The sequence below is a fragment of the Syngnathoides biaculeatus genome, chromosome 12 (genome assembly GCF_019802595.1).
Source record: "Syngnathoides biaculeatus isolate LvHL_M chromosome 12, ASM1980259v1, whole genome shotgun sequence".
Lineage (NCBI taxonomy): Eukaryota > Metazoa > Chordata > Actinopteri > Syngnathiformes > Syngnathidae > Syngnathoides > Syngnathoides biaculeatus.
The window spans coordinates 12,797,889-12,820,709 of record NC_084651.1 but is presented as its reverse complement, the minus strand read 5'-3'; the positions used below and the strand labels follow the sequence as shown (position 1 = coordinate 12,820,709).

The window sequence follows — 22,821 nt, the reverse complement described above, 5'->3', positions numbered from 1 at the left end:
AAAAGGTATACGGTGTATTTATTATTGTAGATGTATTTTGGTATAGAATTGCACTGCATTATACAGGGATTTATTTCCAATATTTTAACTCCTTTCATAGAGTTAAATATGGTAACAGACGTATGATGAATTTCCTCACACGCAGCAACTTTGCAGTTGTTAATGTCAAGCCCTGATCTTTCATATAAACACATATACAACTGTATACATCCATTTTATATTACGCTTCTCCTCATTTGAGTTGCAGGTGAGGTGGAGTGTAGCCCAGCTGACTTTTGGGGTGCACACTGGACCGTGCACAGGGCACATACAATATAGACAACCTTTGACACAGACATTTAGACCTGTGGACAATTTTGAATCTTCTATCAACCTAACATGCAGCTTTGGGGCATGTGAGAGGAAGACAGAGAGCTCAAAGTAAACCTCCACACAGGAAGGCCAGAGGTGAGATTTCAACCCATAACCTCATCACTGTGAGGTTCAGATGACCTAATAAATGTATCATCAAGTTAATATGTTGTCAGTATTTTAGTGCTGGTTGTTTTCGATCTGTATCACTTCCTAACAATTACACCAGAGTGTTGGTTAAGAGAGGTGTTCCAGTTTGATTCATCCTATTGGTGGTTCTTGGAGATTAAATGCCAAAACTAAGATGTATGTTTTAAAAAGGAATAGAAAAAAACACACAACACATCTTATTTCATGTTGACAAGTTTGATTTGTAAAGGTGCAAACACACACAATGCATGTACAAAGCGGATCGATAAATAACAGGACGTCTTGGAGATGTGCGTGACAATCATGAGCTGTCCTCCACACCTCCCATCTATTTTCCATCCTGAGTTCCTTAAGGCACAAAGTCTTCATCACACGATCGAGATACCGGCCTGAAGGACAGACAAGGGGCTTCGAGGTCAGAGTCCGCGTACCTCTGCCGTCCCCTAGTGGACATGGCTGTGTTAGGCATCTGCTACCTACATTCATTATTAAACACCAACGTCTTGCTGTGATCCAGGGCTCGAGGGCTGTTAAATAGATAAGCCTCGATTCAAGAATAAATACATTTTTCTTTTGCCACGTGAGGTCTCAATTGTGTGACGTCATGTGTCTGGACAGGTGGTGGCGCTCTCGGAAGTATTCGTGACAGATGGGGCAGGTGAGCTTCTCCTCCCGCCTCCTCTTCACCTGGGATTCTGCGGCAAACTCCTTCTTGTGGTGCGAGCGCATGTGGAAGACGAGGTCAGAGGTCATGCGGAAAGACAGGTTGCACTTGGCGCACCAGTTTTGCACCGACACGCCAAAGGAGGTGAAGGTGGGCGGGAGGACTGTCAGAGCCGAAGTGGACTGGGCCTGAGCGGTTCTTGACCAGTGTTCAGGGGCGTAATGGAAGGCGGTGTTTAATGTGACCGGGGAAGGCAGCGTGTGAACGTCACCGCTGAGGATGCTGGGAGCCATCAGGTTGCTGTATCCAGAAACAGTCCTGTGCATAAACGCCTCTCTCATCACCTCCAGGCCGCTTGGAAGTCCCGTCGGAGGGCTGCTGTGATGCAGCTCGCCTGCGGAGATCCTTTTGCTGGGTTTACAAAAAGCGCTTCTCTGTTCTCGACTGTCAGAGTGGACTAAAGAAAAAGCGCTCCCGCAGCTGGAGCGCAGACCAGAGCTCTCTCCTGTCTCAGAGTCCATCAACACGTTATGCGTAATAGTCAGTTTGGCTTCTCTTGGCTCTCCGAAAGTTGTATTTTTACATCCCAAATGATCTACTTTGGTTCTGTCACCTTTTATCTTCAAGGCTGAGTCAGATTCCTCCCCTCCAGTCTCATCCTGAACCCTGGCCAGCTGTGTAATGTTGTCGTCATTTGAAATATTAGTTTTTTCCAACAGGACTGTTTTCCTCCCCCTCAGATAAACAGTTTCTTGGTATTTCCGTTTATTTTCGTGAGAAGTATCGTCGTCATGGTCACTTTTTTTGTGTTCCAAATCTCTGGCGATGTTGTGGAAATCTGTTACACGACGCGGCCTCTTGACTTCTACGAACTTGTGCTCGTCGTAAACATCGCAGCTCAACGCGTCGCTCTTGACTTGCGTGCACAGGAAGCGGCAATGAGCCAGGAAGGGATATTCATTCTTGAACACCTGCTCACACCTGACACATTTGAACTCTGCAAACACAAAAATATAGAAGTACGTGCATTACAAGTAAAGTACACAAAATGAATGTTTCAACTCAACTGAGATTTTAGAGCACTTTCGACAAATAACCAATGGGAAAGGGCTGTACAGTACACAAAAACATGAACAGAAGCTAAGAAACCGTTAAACATAAAACAATTATAAGCAATCAATCAAATTAAAAACAATAAAACAAGTGCAGAGGCCCATGCAGAGTTGAAAGGCAAAGAATACAAAAGTATAGCTTGTCTATGTAGAGTGGGGTCATTCCAAAATGTGGGACCAGCTACAGAGAAAGCTCCAAAAGCAGCTGGTTAGCAGCTCAAAGAGGTAAAACAATCTGAGATTTTTACTTGTATCCTTTTGAGATTTGACTAAGGTAAGACATCTAATACTCCTTGAGTAAAAACAAATAAAGTTTAGTTCTTTTTTTATCCATTGAGAAATGACAACGTTATTCGTTATCTAAATTCCAATTATTGTACGTTGTGGGAAATATACAATGCTGTAATCAAATTTGGGACACTTTTAAAAATATAATAAAGAAGTGATTGGATGGTTGGAAACCATTCGGCATGCCCGTCCCTGCACGTCACGCCAAGGTTCATGTGGCTTACCTTCACTCGAGCCTCTGGTCGTGTCTGTGAAGCCCAGAAGATGGCACAGCTCCTGGTCGTACCACACCAGCAGTTCCTCCTCCTGGTGGACGTCTCTGGTGGTCCGGACGTAGAGTTTCCCTCCTTTTAAAAAGGCCTCTGTGTTCTGCTCCTCTTGGTTGCGCGCAGCCTGCACCAGCCGCAGCCACGACAGTACCAAAGCGGAATTGCGCATCGCGTCTGGGTCCACCTGTTGGCACGAGCCAGTTGTCACACAACAAAAGCCGACTGTGTTGGGCTTTATCTTAAAGGCAACTCACCCTGAATACGCAGGATTTGGATCTCCTGTCAGTGGATTTCTGCGCAATGAAATCGAGGGTGTCGTAAAAAGTGTGCTGGAGCAGACACGGCCCGAAGCTGGTGCCGGCGGGGATGCTGCGCGTCACCACCACGCTGGTGTGGAGCTCGCTGGGATGCTGCACGAATTTACCATCACCCGGCCACATGGACCGAGCTACAAAGGCGTGATCCATCGCTAAACTGTTAAATACATAAGTGCATCAATAAATATATAAAAAAATAAAGTTCTGACATTATTGATTAAAATGCAGCCCTCGCAACATTCTGATCAATTTTGTGCATTTCTTATAATTAAAAACAAAACAAGTTCCCCAAGCCTGTCACAAAATCTAATAGATATCGGTAGGCCTGCGCGACACTTTCTGTTCTGTTTGCGAAGGTGAAGCGACGCGATGTTGAGTCATTGATCATATTTGTGCAATTAATGCAGTATGCATCTTGTCAATATTGAATCAAGCAGTCGCAGCCGATGCAGACCAAATGATTCAGGACTAACGTCCTTTGTCTCAGTTTTTTCACTCGGTTTCTCCTTTTGTTTCCTCCCATCTGCCGTCAACTGTCTCCTCTGTGCGCGCATTAAGTTCAATCGCAGGTTTCCCCGCAAAAATAATCCTATTAAAAGGCAGGATTGGGGGAAATAGCACACGCTGTTGCGTGCATTAAAAAAATAACAATTCGCACTGAGAATTTGCTCGCAAGAGGAAAAAAAGAGTGCAGATGGTTTGTGCGCTCACCTGCTGGACACGTTCTGTGGCGATGTGCTGCCTGGTGGTCCCACGACGAGCAAGTTATCCGATCGAGCGTTCATGTGCACTGCCGCCGCTCCAGGATCCCACTCCCACTTATCACTGTCCGTCACGACACCCGCTGGTGCGTGGCGCAATGATGCAAACGCGCAGACGATTTCACTACCACCACACACCCCCACACCCCCCTTTCCAAATTATCTACTGATTGGTTTGTGTGCCTCTCCAGGAGGAGGAGACAAGGAGCCAATAGAAAGCAATCATGCGACGGTGATGTCGGGTCACAGCCTACAACATTGGGACGCCTCTTGAAGTAATACAATATTAAGATGTTTTGATGTATTTCTGTAACAATGTTTATTATAGCAATTTGCAGTACTGTAATGTTGGGCTGCACGTGGTACATGAAATGATGCTCTAAATATAATTTAGACCATGCTCGAGGAATATTTCTTGAAAGGTCTCGGAAATGTTGGATAGCTGATTGGATGACTACTTGCTGTACCTTCAAAAAAAATCAAGTTAAAATTAAACTAAAACTGGAGTCTATACTTTCACTACAATGCATGGCAAAATATTTCACTGCCAGTGGTCCGTTTTAAAGTCCATCCATCTATTTTCTTTGCCGCTTATCCTCACTAGGGTCGCGGGGAGTGCTGAAGCCTATCCCAGCTGTCAACGGGCAGGAGGCGGGGTACACCCTGAACTGGTTGCCAGGCAATCGCAGGGCACATTGAGACAAATAGCCACACTCACAATCACACCGAGGGGCAATTTAGTGTCCAATTAATGTTGCATGTTTTAGGGATGTGGGAGGAATGCCCAGAGAAAACCCACGCAGGCACTAGGAGAACATGCAAACTCCACACAGGCGGCGCCAGGATCAAACCCGGGTACTCAGAACTATGGGGCCAACACTTTACCCAGCTGATCCACCATTCCGCCCCGTTTTAACGTGGAGATTTGAATTCAACAGCCGTCAATGGCAGTATTGGACCTACTGAGGTCAAGTATGCCTCTCATTTACACCTCAACAGAGAAACCACTACACTACACATAAGGTGAACTATTACAAGGAAGTCCGAGTCATATTGTAAGCCACGACGAGTTTGCATTGGTGAGTCTGTAAATTTGGTTATGTTACATTCATGCATGGCAAGGCGCAGTGTGTGCCAGGTTTGCCACTGGGTGAATTTAATATTCATAAAGTCTAAATGTTTCTGTCTAATGAGCATTTAATGGATTATTCTGCTTCACAACTTCCATTTGGATAAAGACACTAGTGGTTAAGGCAGTTTAGCAGAACAAGGGTTCTGTTGTTCTTGCGAATATTTCATCAAATTATTCAATTTGTAGTAGAATTCAACACTGTCAGTGCCGTGGTATGAAAGTTTATGAGGGGCCAAAATGCCACAAATGTTTTCAACATCTTATCTTTCTCGATGGCCATAATGCGCCCCACCTAACAAATGTTTAAAAGATTCTAGAATACAAATGGATGAACGCAAAATCCGTTTTATGAACCCAACAAAACATGGACGTAGCTCTGTTTCCACGATGGCACATAAGACAATTTTGCACAGACATCAGAATACACCATAAACCAATGCAAGAACATTATGTTACAGTAAAACATTAAATACAGTTATAACCAAGTATGCCTATCTATTCAGGGTGTTGACATATTCTTATTCTTCTGTAGAGCTGTGCGGTGCTACAATACATTCTAGCATGATATCAAACTGCCTACGGTTTGAAGTAATCCTCTATATCATTATTTCAAATGTACTTCTTCACTCGCTGCACCTGACGAAATCCTAATATGCTTGAATTCGGCATCCGGCGGATCAGCCCTTGATTGATTGTAAGATACCCAGGGCTGTGAGATTCATTCAAAGTACCTGAAATGTATTTATCATGCAATTCACATTCATTTGCAATGTTAGCTGCATTCTTCATCCACAAACGAGCCGAGTGATCCACCGGTAAATTGGTAGTCTGGTTGGGTTGGGCCAGCCATCGCTGTGATTGCCTTTGGTTAGTGTAGTTTTCTCAATAATTAGCATTGCATTTCTTTTGTATACATTTTTAAAGAATGAAGACGCACTGTTAACAGACACTATCTTTTGAAGGTATTTTAATTTTGTTCTTGGATTACTATGCCCATTTCGTACCAGCGCACATTCATCTTTGGGACTCAGAACTTGTCTCCTCCCTGAGCAGTATGACGACAGGACATTGCCATAATGGTAAGACTTGCGTATATGGTTAGAACAGATGAACATGGCCCCTTCAGATATCTGGATATTGCGCCCAAGAATAAACCATTCTTACAAAAGTTCACAATTTGCTTCCTCATATCTTGTCTTTCTCACGATGATCTGGTAGCCAGTCAATCACAAGATATAAGTTGGCAAGGCAGCCATTCACACTCCCATTAACAGTATTTGACAACTTTTCTTTTCAATTAACCTAACATGCATATTTTGTTGCTGTAATTTCAATACAAGCATGGATAGAGTATGCAAGCTCCACACAGGAAGGAGAAACACACATTAAAACACAAAAATGTGACAAGCTAACCCACCTAACATTATAATGCCTTTGTGTTGTTGTTTTTTTTTTTGTAGATAGCAATTTGCTAGCCTTGTGCGTCCTATTATTTACTTGTTGATAATGTCAAAAGGAATGCTGTGGGAAAAGGTTAGTTAAAAAACAGGCAAGATTTATAGTATGCGCATTAGTTGATAGACACTACAGTACACAGTCATGGACCCCCAAAAGTGGGTCAAGGATTTTTTTTTTGTAGGCAGGTTGGAGACAGGTAATAAAAAAATGACATGGGGGAGGGGTCATTGATTCACGATTGGACTGGGATATGACTGCTTTTCATTTCATTATTTTATGGTTTTTCATACATGAACAGAATTTACTGCAATTTTGGCTTAACTACATATTGGATCGGCATAGATGAGCTGTAAACTGTGACATACTGTGACTTATACACATTATTAGGAGCGGAACTCCATTGTAAATTGAGGACTCGCTGTACAGACAACCATTTAACATGCATCCCACGTTTGACTTGTCTTTTATTTGGCTAATAACATTTTAATAGTTATGCCTGAGAAGGGTTAATTCTTTGGACATAATACATAGTACCATTAATTCTACATGGATAACACAGGGCAAGAGAGACTTTTTTGTTGCTAACTTACAGAAAATTAGGTTGCAACTAAACAAAAAAAAAGGAAAATTTGGGTCCCCAGCTGACAAGAGTCACAACAAATTGAACTAATGATACATTAAAAAGACAGTATGAATTACAATAAATCCAAATACACCAATACGTGCATGGTGATTTGGATTTTATTTAAAAATTGTTTCATAGCTGTAGTTTAAAATGAGTTACCTACTGTGTTCTTATATACTGCACTGCATTTATGCTGCATCACACATACTGAGCATAGAAAATGTATTTTATAGTATATAGTATAGTTTTTATAACAGATTTGGGCTGGAATTTCAACGGTTTGCTATCGTTTATCTTCCATGAAGCTATTTATTGACTTGATCTATATATTTCGCTTGTTGCTTTGCCGTCCCTGCACTGACTCACCGTAGAAAACGGATTTCATCTCCTGGGTAAAATATAAAGTATTGTGATTTGAGGTCATTGAATCCACCACGGTTGTATTTCCTCGAAGGAAAGTGAAGTTTTGGAGTCTCTCCTCGGGTGTCGCTCCTCTCCTCCATCCTGTGGAAGAATGATTTTTTTTTTTTTTTTTTTGCACCCACCACCCCACCCCCACCCCCACCCCTCCACCACAGAAGCAAGATTTCAGGAGGCCGGCTTCCAGTCAAGGCCTGCGCGGATCGAGGCGACCCGGCCGCACGGAGCAAAAACGAGCGAACTTGAGACATCGATCGCGTATTAGCGGATGTTGGAGGGACAATGTGAAAAGTTGCGGCGGGTGGCGGCGCTGTTGCTGGAGAGCTCGAACACAAGCGGGGAAAGATGGCGAGGAGGCGCATCCACACGCTCCTCGCTTCGCTTTTACTCGGACTTTTCCTCCTCCATGTGTCGGTGAAAGGAGTGCAACAAGAGGAGCGACAGCAGGAGGAGGAGGAGGAGGAGGAAAGGTCCTGTCAGGGCGCCTTCGACCTCTACTTTGTCCTGGACAAGTGAGTGTCTCTTATTGTTTATGGCTTTTGTTACTTTCTCATGGCTGCGCTCTGCCGCGCAACCGCCTCGTAGGCTGGGAAACGCGTGGCACGCCGGCCTGTTGGGTCGGCGTCACTTTTAGACAAATGCGAACTTTGCGAACCGGGATACCGTTGAGAGGAACTGGGAAGTCCCTTAGTTTGTTCATAAATAACCACAATGATCCCATACAATGGATCACTCAGCCGGGCAGGCGTTGGAGATTACTTGGTCGGATCATCAAGTGCGCATTTCTCCACAGACTTGATGTGTGTGTGTGTGTGTGTGTGTGGTGTGTGTGTGTGTGTGTGTGTGTGTGTGTGTGTGTGTGTGTGTGTGTGTGTGTGTGTGTGTTTTGTTTCTTTAAATTGGATCGTGTTATTCTGTGAACCCGGTTCATAGCGCAAGCGGCGCAACGGGATGTGGGCTGGGCTGGGCTGGGCTGGTCAGGGAAGTCAGGGAGGGAGGCGTCATCATCATCAGCCTGAAACTCAATCCTGCTTGCCTTGCCTGGAGGACACAGCTGCAGGCGAGCCATAAGCAACTTCTCTTGTGTGTTCGGTGTACGGTTCGAGATGTTTTCATTTTCCATTTGTAACAGCACTGGGAGATTAAAAAGGGCTCAAATTGATCAATCTTAACAAATGTTACAAATAATTGTCATAATTTGAGTGATGAAATATCAGTTTTTATACAGCAGAACAATCATAACGGGGAAGATACACCCAAACTTATTAAAGAAAGAATACATTTTATGCCTCAGCACTAATCAAAACACGGTACAGTATTCTGATTAACATTGAATTTGTGGAATGAGGTTTAAATAGAATACTGGAATGAATCACATAAGGGGGGTGCTTGGGCAAACTATCATTTGCAGACCGGAAGTGACGTTGAAGGGTCTCACAGTGAAGAGTGATGAATTGTGAAGATGCCATTCCATTGGTTTGTACTAAGGTCGTCTGTTATTTTTACATATGAGTAACGTGTTCAAAATAGCTTGAGAACGGTCTTTGATTGCTTTTGAATTCGCCACTGCCTGAGAATGTCTGAGAATCTGCAAATGCATGCAGATTAGTTTCAATGTATTAAAACGCTTCATGGGGGCAAACTAATAATCATAATCATCATCATCATCTGCCTCACAGTTCTGAGGACATGGATTGAAATCCAGCCTTGTCTGTGTGGAGTTTGCAGGTTCTCCCTGCGCCTGTGTGGGTTTTCTACAGGTACTCCACTTTCCTCCGACATCCCAAAAGCATGCACAGTCGGTTAAGTGAAGAGTCAAAATTGTTAGTAGGTGCGTATGGTCGAATGTTAATATGTACCTTGCGATTGGATGGCGACCAATTAAGGGTGTACCTTACCCAGAGTTAGCTGGGATAGGCTGCAGCACCCCCATGAGCCTAGTGAGGATAAGCAGGATGAAAAATGAATGGACGGATGAAAAAAGTGCTTCATCAACATAATTTTAATTATTGCATCACTCAAGGATAAAAGACCTTTGAAAAGAGTTTAGGAAAATAACATCAGCACCATAATTTGTCATTTTAAAATCGATAACATAATCAAAACATCATCTTGCTTGAGTTATCAAACACTACATTGTTGAAGTTGGTGTATATATATTTATTCTATTATATTGTTATCATATAGCTGCTCAACATCAACACAACACCACCCCAAAATTGCTAAGCTAAAACAAAATATAGCTAAATTATTTTCCCTGAAAAGTAGTGAAATGGCGACACGAAGATTCTTCCTGACAGTGACGATATGAAGCTTGTAATGACTGATTACTTACTAACTCTGTATTTCTTTTTTCTTTTGTGAAGAAAGCTGATAATGAGCCCGAACTTTCAAATGCGTTCTTGCAAATATGCACTCTCGTGAACGTGAAGAGTCCTGAAAATGGCGGTTCCCATAAGCGAATACTCTACCCAAAGGCTGAAGCGATGTTTTAAACATTTTTTTAAAATAACTATAGGGTGTCCCAAAAAAAAATTTATACACACTTTAAATAATATTTGTAAATTCTTCTACTGTTAAAAATTATTCAAATTATGACAAACATTAAGTTTACAAGTATTTAAAGTGTGTATACATTTTTTTGGACACCCTGTAATTACAAATAAATGTAACAACATCTGATAAAGATATGCAAATTCAAAATGTAACAAAGGTTAGACATCTTGGTTTAGTTCGCCATCAGAAACCCTTTAAAGCACCAAAAATTGTCTTGTAGATTTCAGACACGACAGTGAAGAGTGTTGATTAACAAGCCTGCTAAATTTGAATGAATAAAAAAATAAATACAAAAATCTGCAAGCAGGATTGAGAACCACTGCTTCAGTAAAAAAAATAAAATAAATAATATATGTTATTCTGCGCTATAACAGAATGATTTCGTTCGGGTTAAATGGCCGGTGATCATATTGTTGGCAGTTTTCTGCAGGTGTGTAATTTACTGTACACGCTCGCGTAGGACAGTGTGTACATTGGGAGCTGCTCAGACATGATAATCGGCATTTTTGTCATGTCTTGCTGCAAAATGATGCTCAGGGGCTGCAGAGCGATTAAACGTGCCAAAACATGCCCCGAGCAGACCGGAGTGCAAATCAGACTTTCGATGCTATATAGTTAAATGTCTTGTTCTTATTTGTTCAAAGTCATAGGTTATGAATTCATTTTGTTTAAGCATCGAGTGATTTGTGTAACTTGTTGTGTGATGTCCTCAATGTTAACCTTGTACTCACCAAAGGAGCTGTGAAGTGAACACTTTGAATGACATTTCACTCTTTGGGGCGTCCACGGCAACATCTGTCAGACGCTCTTCACTCTTTACCCTTTGCTTCCAAAAGTTTAAGAGGAGCCTGAGGAGTGTGCGTCACGCATGGCCAGTTCTCCCGGTGCTTGGACCTCTGCATGTCTCCACAGGCCTCCAGGAAGCTGCTGCTCTCTTTTTTTTTCTGTTAGTTTTCCAACCATTGGCCTTTTCCCCTTTAATGCCACACGATGACCCACTCAGCAGCACCTTGGTAGGAGAGAAGTTTGGCGTCCAGCGTATTGGGAGACTAGATCAAGATAGACAGAATGGAAAAAAAGAACCATTAGCATCCTGCATTCTTGCACTCAGTGTCAAACCTACACCAAATAGCAGTCTGACTATTTCCTCTGTAACCCACAAATAGAATAATTCGTGTTGTAGGTTGTGATGGAATTTGGACTTTTGGTCTCATGCATTAAAAATGTTCTATCTAATGTGTGTGAATATGGGGTAAGAGATTTAGGAGGAGTCGCGTAATTTCCGGCCTACAGAGCGCACCGGATTATAAACCACACCCAGTACATTTCTAAAGGAAATACCATTTGGTACATACATAAGGCGCACCTGTGTAAAAGCTGCAAGTGCCCAGATTGAAACACGATATATTTACAAAGAAAGAGTTTTAAAAGCTTTCATACCTTAGCTAAACATAGCAACAGCACGACAGCACAAACAGGGCTGGTAATAAAAAAATAAAAAATAAACTGCCCTGGCAGCTTCACAGTAGCAACACGGTAGCACAGCACTAACAGAGCCGGTTTAAAAAAAAAAAACATTCCTAAATCACAGAGACGTGGCACTAACACAGCAGAAACACGCTAACGCTAGGGCGGCGCTAACAGGGCCGGTTTAAAAAAAAAACATACCGGTAAAAATCACTGAGACGTGGCAGTAACACAGGAGCAACACGCAAGCACAGCACTACCGCTAGCGCTAACAGGGTCATTAAAAAAAAAAAAAAAAACATACCAGTAAAAGTCACTTCCTCTGCATATATATTCCACCGGTGTCACTCTTACCTTTTCCACTCAAGTGTCCCCTTGCGGCCGTTAGAAAAAAATGCACAAAATAGCCACATCATGGCATAAACCGCAGGGTTGAAACCGTGTGAAAAAAGTCACGGTTTAGAGACCGGAAATTACTGTAATTCAGATGGAAATCCATTGGAAATCATGTGGAACTCCTGGAACCTCCACAGAGCATGTAGAAAGGATATGCGATAAGTGCCAGATATTAAGAGGACTCTCAAAATATCAACCACAATCCATTCCATGGTACCAGTCAACCCTTTGATTTCTTCTGATTTTGTCATGAAATGGCAAAAAGAAGTTAACCACTGTAAAACCTAGAAAAAAACATAACTGTCAAGTGATGAGGTACCCTGGGTAAAAGTAAAAGTTTTTAGAGATATGCACCATTGCTTTGCAGATTTTTTTGCTTTGATTTGCGAGCAATAAATTGAGATACAAGCACTAGATGATGGCAGCAAACTCATCTAATTTGTTGGAAGCAGCTGTTTCATACATAGTGAAATATTCTTTATGAAAGAGGCTTTAAGATTTTTTGCCACGCCCAGTTGACGTTCACAATCAGACTTAATATAAAACAGTTCAATGTCGTGTATTAAAAACAATCACATAATTTTGAATGCCTACTAATATAATGCTTGCACAAAATTTTAAATTCCATAGGTGGGATAACAAGTAGCATCTACAGTCTGTAGCAGTGGCATGACACTTTAAGCATCAGATATTTGAAGACATACTTATAACAATACACCTAGAGAGAAATACTGAAAAGCATATTTTCCTTGTGCTGCAAAAATAACTAATATTCCTAACTGATTGACTTAGCTGTGAAACTCTTCTTCATTTGTGTCTGTATGAGTGGATTATAGTGCCCTCCACCAGCCAAGTCTCAGATGGATTAAAGCCATTTCCATTCATTTCAATGTGGAAAGATGATTTGGGATACAAATGTTTTGAGTTAGAAGATTGGTTATAGGATGAATTAAACCAAAAAGAAAGGAGGCAACTAGAATATGGCATACAGTCTTCTTATATTGTTCTCATAAAACCACTTAATGAGGCTTATCCATCCTTTTGTAATGTAGTAAGAGCGGTAAAAAGGCAAAAAAATCCAAAGAAAAAGCAAAAATAAAAACCGTGAAGAATGACTCCTTTGTGCCAAGGTGTTCAGAGTTCAAACTTTAATTATACTTTCAGATTTTTGGCTGAAAATTTGAATTTTAAGACTTGAAGTGTTCCACTTTATTTTAAAACATTGTCTTACACAGCAGTTCTTTGTATAAAGACGTTTTTGAATATCTAATATTAGCATGCTCACATTAACTGCATTAACCCTGACTTTTCAGAAGCCACTATAAAGTAATGTTCAACTTTTGCTTTATAATCCAAAATGCATTAACTAGCACTAGAGAGGATTGCCTGCAAATTGTACACTATCGTATTTGAGTCTCTTCTGTTTATTTGAGCTGATTCAGCATCTTAAAACGCAAGGAGGACTTCAAAACCCTTATATGGTATTGTGAAGACCGTGTCCTTGGCAGACCCCTCTTGAAGCCTTTATCATGTCCTCCTTTTTAGAGAATGGATAAGTGCAGCAGGAAGTGACTGGTTAAAAAGGGTGGTACAAAAGAAAGCCATCATGAATCCAAACAGCTCGGACCTTTCTTCATTTTATGACTGTAACACTCCAGACCACCACCCTCTGTCCATGTCTGCTGTTTGATGTCATTGCAACCCCCCCGCTGAGCACTACTTGCGCACCCCTCTGTTGTTCATGTCACTGCCGTTTCACTCCCTCAACCTGTTGTTGGGCTGCCTGAGCTTATCACCATCTGTTCCCCCTCACCGCCGCACAGAAACAACCAAACGGGCCTACACACATGCGCATGGACGCACGCAGGCCAGCTGCCTGCTACAGGCTGGTGCATCTGTCCCAGTCCAACTTCAACCCTCTGGCCCGACAGCAATTAGCCCACCCCCATTAGCAGCCCCCTGGGTCTAGCCTTCATTAAGGAGATGATCATGTAAACAGTAGCAGCAAGGCTAACAGGTTACAGTGCACCATCATGGAATGTGACCAGACAATGTCAAACATTCTCACCAGTCTTTCATTGTAAATAACTGAATATGTTTACGTGAACTATTGTTTTTATGATTGATCTGAAATTCCATTTTTTTAATTTGTCTCTATGAATAAATATTGCAGGTTAAGGTTTCTTTGGAAGCATGTTTCCAATTCTGAATAATTGACTGTTAATGTTGTTTTGCAAGTAATAAAATATACATGGGGGAAAAAAAAATACTGTAAATCCTGACCAACGGAGTGTTTTTTTGTTTTTTATTTTTCCATTTCCAGATCTGGAAGTGTGAAGCATCACTGGATCGAGATTTATTCTTTTGTGGAGCAGCTGGCAGAGAAATTTATCAGGTACAGTCATTACTGTCACTTTCATTTTGGCAATTGCCATGCACTGAATCGTCACAACGTGGCTTAAACCTTTGGGAACTCGGTCGAAATACCATGAAATGAAACTTCTTTTATGTTAATGACTTTTTTATATTATGGTCAAAACAATAATCATTTGGAGTCAGAAAAATAGTATCTGCTGACAACGTAAATTCACTTTCAAAGTAGTCCTCTTTGCACATACAGGACAACATGTGTCAACTCGTGTTGGGTAGATTGATTGAAAGTATCGATAATATAGATATCAACAAGCGGCACGGTGGGCTCAGCTGGGAAGCGTTGGCCTCACAGTTCTGAGGACCCGGTTTCAATCCCAGACTGTGTGGAGTTTGCATGTTCCTCCCTTGCCTGCGTGGGTTTTCTCCTTTCACATCCCAAAAACATGCAAAATTAATTGGACACTCTAAATTGACCCTAATTGTGATTGTGAGTGGAGCTATTTGTCTCCCTGTGCCCTGCGATTTTCCAGCAACCAGTTTAAGGTGTTTCCCGCCTCCTGCCCGTTGACAGCTGGGATCGGCTACAGCACTCCCTGCGACCCTTATGAGGATAAGCGGCTAAGAAAATGGATGGATGGATGGATGGATGGATGGATGGATGGATGGATGGATAGCTACCGACATCGGTTTTGATGTTAGTGTCACGAGACTTATACTTCAAGTTTGTTGTGATGTTATGCTGCCAGTCATGCGACTTGGGTCAACGAAAAAATAGTCTCTCCAAGCGGCAGCAGCATACACACAAACACACGGACCTGAAGGACTGCAGAGGAAGAGAAGCACCATGTGGCTTTATTTGAATGCAAAAATAGTCCAACAAAAATGGGGTAAAATAGTTTAAATGTCAAAGAAATACTGAGAAAATACCATTGAGAAAATAAAGCTTCAGATACAGAGAAAATCCCCACCCCCTAGGTCTCAACAGACCCAGAACCCCTACCCAACGCCAGAGTTTATTGGTAAGAAGCCTTTCAGTCTGGCAGACGACATGAATTTAATACTCAAAGTAATATTTTACTGATCCAGAGAATCAGGTTGTAATGCTCCACTTGTATTTGTATACAGCACTTTGCTTCAGCTGCTGTTGTTTTTAAAATGCTGAACAAATACAACTGGGTTTAGTAATCTAAAAATCGATATTAGTTATTTGTTAAATTAGCAATTTAAAAAAATAATTATGCTAAGACTGAGATGGAATATATTTAACCCACAGGAATATGTGATTATAATCACTGTACTGGAATTTAAAAAAATTTGATAAATTTCAGATTTATATAAACTATAAACTTTTTGGTAACTGTGAAAGGGATACTGCACTTATATTTACATGACAAGTACATGTGTTTTTATAAGTGTTTTCTATTTACTTGTAAAAATTTGCCTAAATCCTTTGTTGGGTTGGCAGTCTTGCACACCATTATCAACACATCTGTAATACAGTGCAGTTTTAATAAAGCTACAGTATGTGCAGTCATCGAACTTAAAGCATTTGAGCAATACAGATCATACAGCACAATCCAAATGTGCGTGATAATGACAACGCAGGTAACAAATCAGTTTTCATCAAAACAGGAACCCAAAAACAGCTGAGGTACTTGTGACATTAGCTGGACAAGCGTATCAAAACTGCCATGAAAGCAAAGCAATCAATGAGTTGTGTTGATACACAAACAACAGTATGCTCAATAAAGTCACAATTTCATTGAATAGTAGTTTAAGAAGTTAACTTTTTCTTGAACACATTTCAATACTTTTATGGTGATACTTCAGTAAACTTACCAACTCCCTCCCATTCATCTTTTTTAGGACCCTTAGTTGTCCACCAAATTGCCCGATTAACAAAAGAAAACTAGATAGTGGAAAACCATGGATATTTACAACAATTTAAATAAAAACTATGTAATTTTAAAAATATCATCTTAATTGTATTCAACCTAACCATATTATTATATTGGCATTTTTATCGCCTTTACTTTTTTTTTTTTTGCTTAATAGCTGGAAGGAATCATTAATCCATTGGGTCATAATGGAGGGTGTCTTTTCTTTAGTTTGGCCTTAAGGAGTCATCAATTTTCCATACTGCTTATCCTCACCAGGGTTGCGAGTCACAAATCAAAAATTCTGAACAGACTATATGCAGTTATTGTCATTAATGGACTGTGTCAGATGTGCGACTTGAGAATGTGATTGTCAAACCATTGTCTTCTTAGCCCCATGTTGAGAATGTCCTTCATCGTCTTCTCCACGCATGGGAAAATCATCATGGAGTTAACTGAGAACAGGTAAAGACAGTACACATCTGTATTGGATGTTTAGCTTTATCTCCCAGGAGGTTGTGTTTCTTTGTGACATTTGTTGATGACGTTTTTGTGCAAAACCCTGTGCCTATTTTCATGAGAAATTGGTTTTAGCATTGTCCAAAATGTGTCTAATACTTTTTGGCTGCAGAGCCAAATTGCAGGCCTGCTCCCCCCCTTCATTTTCTTTAAACCTCTGGTTTTCAGCTGATGGAATGCTCAGAGACTAGAGAGCGCCACATCCCGTTTCTGTAGAAGTCATTCTCCCCTTGACCACAAGTTTCACTCTTGATCAAATTTTTCTGTCTTAACATGGGCAAAGTTTTGTTTTTCAACATTATATCCAGAGAAGGGAAAAAAGCCTTACTGTATCACAGACTTAAATATTCATCAGGTTTTTTTTAGTTTAATTTGAAGCACTATATCATGTTCTTAATAGAGTGAAAACCCCAGTGACAAACTCCAAAAATTGTGTACATGCTCCAGTGTTATGTTATTACATTGCCCACACATTGCAACGGCAAGAACAATTTCTAAATCAAGTTTAAAAAAAAAATTCCCCAACCTATTAATTATTAAACACCCCAAAATACAACATTTATATTAGACTTTACACCAATCTGATCAGCTTGATCAGTATCGGACGACAATTATCATTTATGATGACCAGCGGTTCAGCTTTAATGTCATATTTCGCAGGCGATCAATAATGTCATTGATCAATGCCACGAAATACTAACTGTTGCTGTCGTATACGGTATATTTGAATCCAAACAGTAGGTTGTTGTTTTTTTTTTTTTTACACTTGCCACATGTTTTTTGACATCATTTGTCAAGGTAAACATAAGACATTTTACTGGTTACCATGGCAACAACAATAGCTCGTGCGTGTATTGTGCTCATTAAAAAAAAAAGAACAAAATGGGCATAAATGCATGGTGTGGTGGTCACCTGTGGTCAGGAGAAAGGTGTTCGTTCAAGGATTGCTTGAGGTCTGGACACGTATGTATTTTTAATATGATACGGCAACAAAAAGTTATGTAGCCTAGCAAGATAGTGCTACCACAAACGTGTTGTACGTAAACATTGCAGTGTTCTGTTGAATTATGCTCTAAAGTTTTGGTGCTTCTTGGGATTGTATTAGTTATCGGTTATATATTTTTTTTTTTTTAAACCTGCTGATCAGTGATCAGCCCCAAAAATCCTGACTATATAATGGTAATTTACTGTATATAATAATGCCGCTAATTATAATGTATAAACACCCCAAAATATAGTATTTATCAAATTTGACATTCCTGCTAATTAAAGTGTATAACTGTTGATTTAGAACTTTACTACATTAAAAAAAAATGTGCATGGCAGTAGTCCTTTCTGAAAAACGTTTCTTTTTTCCACATAGAAAATTTACTGCAATCAAATGAGGTTCTGCTAAATTTGTCTTTATCATACAACCCTCAATGTTTTTTTTTTTTTTTTTAACCCTTTAGGGAGAAAATCACTGCAGGACTCAGATCTCTAAAAAGTGTGATTGCTGGTGGAGACACATTTATGAACCTTGGCTTGGAGATGGTAGCGTCGACTTGAAAATGATTTAATGCAATATATACAAACAGGACAGAATGAAAACGTACATATTACACAGCCAGTAAAATCCTCAGACCAATAATGTTTCTGTGTTGGCAGGCCAATACACAGATATATCAAGAGAATCAAGGTAAAATCTTTCTACTACCAGTGTACCTTACTGTACATTGTTTCGTAAACTTTTTTTTTTTTTTTTGCTTCACAGGGACAGCCAGCGTTATCATCGCGTTGACTGACGGGGAACTGAACGAGTGGCAGTTTGACATGGCTCAGCGTGAGGTAAAGGGGGATGAGGAATTGCATTTCTGCAAAGGTTTCACTGCCACTTTAGAGGTCTTATCTGAGCAATGGGTAAACCACAGCCTCTGGACCATATACAGCCTGCCAAAGCATTTCATTTCTAGTTTGCCATGTTCTTCTAAAAACAAATAAAAAGCTCAATGGAACTGTTTTAAAAAGCCAACAAAATATTTGATCCACAAATGCTCACTTGAGTTGTTCCATAACAAAAGATCATGGTAATGTATTCTTTCTTTCCTGCAGCTAATCATAAGTCATTTACTCTTCCTTTACTCATAAATACTGTTCAGTGTCAACATGACACCTCTTTAACATTGTAGCAACTAAGCATTTTATTTCGGCGCTTCCAGGTTCTAATGACTCTTGCAGGTGGTGCAACAGTCACTGCAACGCTGCTGGAGTCCCTTTTGGCCTCACTGCATTTTTGTGTGTGTGTGTGTGTGTGTGTTCCATCCTCACAGGCTCAGAGGGCCAGGTCTATGGGAGCCATTGTTTACTGTGTAGGGGTCAAAGAGTTTAACCAGACCCAGGTAGGAAGCACACAAGAAAAGCAAATTAGCCACATCACCGCATAAACCGCAGGGTTGAAAGCGTGTGAAAAAAGTCTCGGCTTATAGGCCGAAAATTACGGTAAACATGTAACAAAGCAAATACAACAGTCTATGTGTATGTTGTTGTTTTTTTCTTCTAGCTTGCGACCATTGCGGACACTATGGAACATGTGTTTCCTGTGTGGGGGGGCTTCCAAGCCCTCAGGGGAATCATTGATTCGGTAACACAGACATGTGCACAAAGAAACACTAAATAGGCTTATCTCATCAAACTGTCTTGTGCTTTAGATCATCAAGAAGTCCTGCATTGAGATCCTTGCAGCCGAGCCGTCCAGTGTGTGCGCAGGAGGTAAGGGCTGTGCGGCGAGGGAGGTTACCGCGTTCAGACACCCAAACAGTAATGTGTGGGTGTGATTGTGTCAGATGACAGTCATCCAAAGCCTCTGGAGCGGACCGTGACGTTGAGTAATAGCACAGATGCTTATGGCCGCGCGGTGACACGCAGCGTATTGTCACTCACGGCCGGTGGGAGATTAACATAGTCGCTCGGCCCCTGCAAGTGGGCCAAAAGGGGAGGAGGAGGAATTGCAATTGGTCGGAATTAGCCGTGAATCTTTAAGCATGGCTTCCTCCCTGGCCTAGTTTGCCACATCGTATATGCTAAATAGCCACTCTGGCTCCTTCAACCTCTACTTAGGCCCCTTCTCCATTTCTTTGCATGGCTGGCCTTTGGATGCCACTTGAAGGAAGTGAAAAGAGTGGGGGGGGATACCAAATGAGATGATGCAGGAGCCTTTATGTGAATCCACGGGATGGATGAGGTTTGACATGACCTTATATGGAATCACTTGGGAGAGTAGCCTTCCTACCAGGATGACCAATGAAGAAAAGCTTCCATCATGAGGCAGTACATGAAATCATTTGTCGTTTTTGTCACACAAATATTTCAGAATCAGAATTTAACGCGCAAGTATGTAACAACACACAAGGAATTAGTCTCCGGCAGTCAGTGCCGGCCTGGTACGACATTCGTGTTGACATTTGTTGTACTTTGGCACCAACTCATCCAACTAGAACATTTATATAACTGTAACCTACATATTCTAGCTGCCATGTTGAAATCTGTTAAAATGTGTTCAAAATTATGCCGATTGTGCAATCCTCACATAGGTCTGTTATTTTTATGAATTATATACTTCCATCCATCAGTTTTCTGTACCATAGCTACCTTCGGGGGAGAGGCGGGTTACACCCATTCACGCTCACAATCAGACCTACAGACAATTTCGTGCAAGGGTGCTCAATGAGTCGATCACGATCGACTGGTCGAAGGCGGGACGCTTGTTACAAAAAAAACAACGTCAGCCAATGTTCCCTCTAAACTGCGTGCGTGCGCAATTGTGTACTGCTGATGCAATCTTCTCCCCCCAAAAAAATCCAATCCAAATTGAAAGTATAACATACAGCTATTCAGTTTGTGGATTTTTTTCAATGTTATTCAATGAGTAAGGGATGATTGGTGGTCACATCCAATGGCACAATTCACATACATACTGTAAAAAAATGAAAAGAAGCCACTGGTTTCTTTTATGCAGCACACGGAACTTTTTCTAACAACAACCGCTGCTCCGCCACACTCTCTTTTTTGTAGTTTACCTTAGACACACACACACACCCCTGCTCTTAAAAACGTACACTTATAATTACAAATGTTGCAGTACTTACGCAGCCCATCAATGTGTTTTATAATGACAGTGTGCACCAGCGCTGCGTTAGTTCGCAACACAGTCTGGGCAACGTAGAGCAAAGACGAGCTTGACGTGCTGCTTGTGTTTATTTTCGATATTGATGGAGAAAATTAAAAAAAGAAATGCTGTTGTTTTAAGATGCAATGATTGTCAGAATAGTGAACAATCGAAGAAAAAGTGGTTAAACTGGACGGGATGTTCTGGTCTGGTCTGAAGCCCAAGTAGAAAGTGCAGGATGTGATGGGTTGTTATTTTAAAATTCCACCTTGGCACAGCCTTTTGTTCACAATACAGTGTACAAAAAGCTAATTCTGTATCTTAAATATAGGAAGCAATATAACAACCTTAAAACGGTTTGGGAGCAACCTGTCGGCGGTAGCTCGTGAGAGGCTGGCTACTAGAAAAGTAGATCTTGAGGTAATAAAGTCTGGGCACCCCTGATTTAGAGTCTTCAATCGACCTACCATACATGTTTTTAGGAATTCAGAGGAAAGCAGAGTACCTGATTAAAAGTCACACAGGCTCAGGAGAACATGCCAACTCAACATAGATGAGGCCAGGATTTGAACCTCAGTAATCAGAACTGTGAAGTAGGCGTGCTCACCAGTCGTCCACCGTGATCAACGCCTTTAATCACGCTTGCAAAGCAGTTGCATTTAAGTGAAATTTGTCTTTGGAAACTACACCTACTACTCCAATGCTATAGATGCCGCTCCGTTTGGTACATTTGGTTGCCCACTGCCCTAATTGGACCCAACACAGATATTATTCTCATCCTCATCAAAACTAAATGAGTTCTTGCACAGCATGTGCGCAACCACTCCACAAAGCTTGAGAAAAATGTATTGTCATAGTTTTGTGTAATCCTCACAAAATTCAATGCACCATTGTTTTGGTGGAGGCAAGCAATTATTTCTCAGTCACGCCCACCCCCCAAAAAATGCAATAAAATACATAAGAAAGATTGAACCAGACTATACATGACAATGTGAACAATAACATGACTGCAACAAGAAATGGAACAGCAAATTGCACATAATGTAAATTAAAATGGAATGAATGTAATTTGCTGCTATTTACCGTTTACACTAATGGTTAAGTAAGGAGGAGAAGACAATAATTAGAGCAATGAGAAGGACAATAATCAGCATCCTCATGTGATAATTATCTCGGGTTTGCTGCGATTGTATCAGCAGACATGTTCCCAAATATTTTCCAACAGCCTCATTTGTTATTCGATTGATGAGCATCATAATGGTCAGTGAACTAAGAAATGCACTCCACCCAAAACTTGACTCTGGCCTAATTAATTAAGGGCAGCCACTCTTAATGCACCGATCTTATTACTCCAGTGCGGATCCTTTGTTATTAAATGAAGCCGTGTAGAAATAATCCCGGCATGTGTGCTCTACACGCACATTATTGTTGTAGCGCAATGCAAGATAATGTGATTGTCAAGCACTGGTCAGAATCTTGACAACCACCATCTCGACATATTGCGTTAATGCTATTGTCTCCGGGTATGCAAGACAGTCTTTTTAACATGTATAGTTGTTCTTGGAGCACACACACACGTGCACATAAACACACACACACACACAGTCCCTCACATTGATGTGAAGTGACCAGGCTGAGCTGCCTGCAAACAGGCCATCAGACTGGACAGTGAACATTGGGCCACACTATCAGACATGACAGCACCAATTCCACACGCACACGCACACACACACAACTGGAACATTGAACCTGAGATCTAACATGACAGCAGAGATTGCTGCTTTCATTAGCGTCTGATCCGTTCCTCCCCGTTGTTCCTTCCTGCATGGCCCCCTCCCTGCCCTTCGCTGTCCCGTCACACTAATGTGATTGAAGGGCCACCGTTTGGACAAGCCTTACCCCACTTTCTCCGTGCACACAAGAGTCCAGGCATAACAACTGC

General features: G+C 41.2%; 2 protein-coding genes across 4 annotated transcripts in view; one reads left to right on the top strand and one right to left on the bottom strand.

The window, feature by feature from the left end:
* Positions 1–624: 624 nt before the first annotated feature.
* znf488 (zinc finger protein 488) overlaps positions 625–22,821 on the bottom strand; it is a 41,846-nt gene continuing 19,649 nt past the window's right edge. For 2 of the 3 annotated variants that reach the window (XM_061836161.1, XM_061836163.1), the window contains 5 exons: positions 10,835–11,152; positions 3,863–7,631; positions 3,089–3,308; positions 2,790–3,018; positions 625–2,162 (listed from right to left, as the gene is read on the bottom strand). In XM_061836161.1, the coding sequence (XP_061692145.1) occupies positions 1,090–2,162; positions 2,790–3,018; positions 3,089–3,308; positions 3,863–3,936 (1,596 nt within the window). In that variant the 5' untranslated portion in view covers positions 3,937–7,631; positions 10,835–11,152 and the 3' untranslated portion in view covers positions 625–1,089. Of the gene's footprint in view, positions 2,163–2,789; positions 3,019–3,088; positions 3,309–3,862; positions 7,632–10,834; positions 11,153–16,178; positions 16,232–22,821 lie in introns of those variants that run through there. The other variant, XM_061836162.1, reaches the window with a different exon arrangement.
* Positions 7,696–22,821, top strand: part of antxr1d (ANTXR cell adhesion molecule 1d) — a 36,360-nt gene continuing 21,234 nt past the window's right edge. Inside the window, exons 1-9 of the mRNA XM_061836160.1 lie at positions 7,696–8,059; positions 14,290–14,361; positions 16,610–16,681; positions 18,187–18,268; positions 18,383–18,413; positions 18,489–18,562; positions 19,045–19,113; positions 19,275–19,355; positions 19,423–19,483. Coding sequence (XP_061692144.1) covers positions 7,893–8,059; positions 14,290–14,361; positions 16,610–16,681; positions 18,187–18,268; positions 18,383–18,413; positions 18,489–18,562; positions 19,045–19,113; positions 19,275–19,355; positions 19,423–19,483 — 709 coding nt within the window. The 5' untranslated portion in view covers positions 7,696–7,892. The remainder of the gene's footprint in view (positions 8,060–14,289; positions 14,362–16,609; positions 16,682–18,186; positions 18,269–18,382; positions 18,414–18,488; positions 18,563–19,044; positions 19,114–19,274; positions 19,356–19,422; positions 19,484–22,821) is intronic.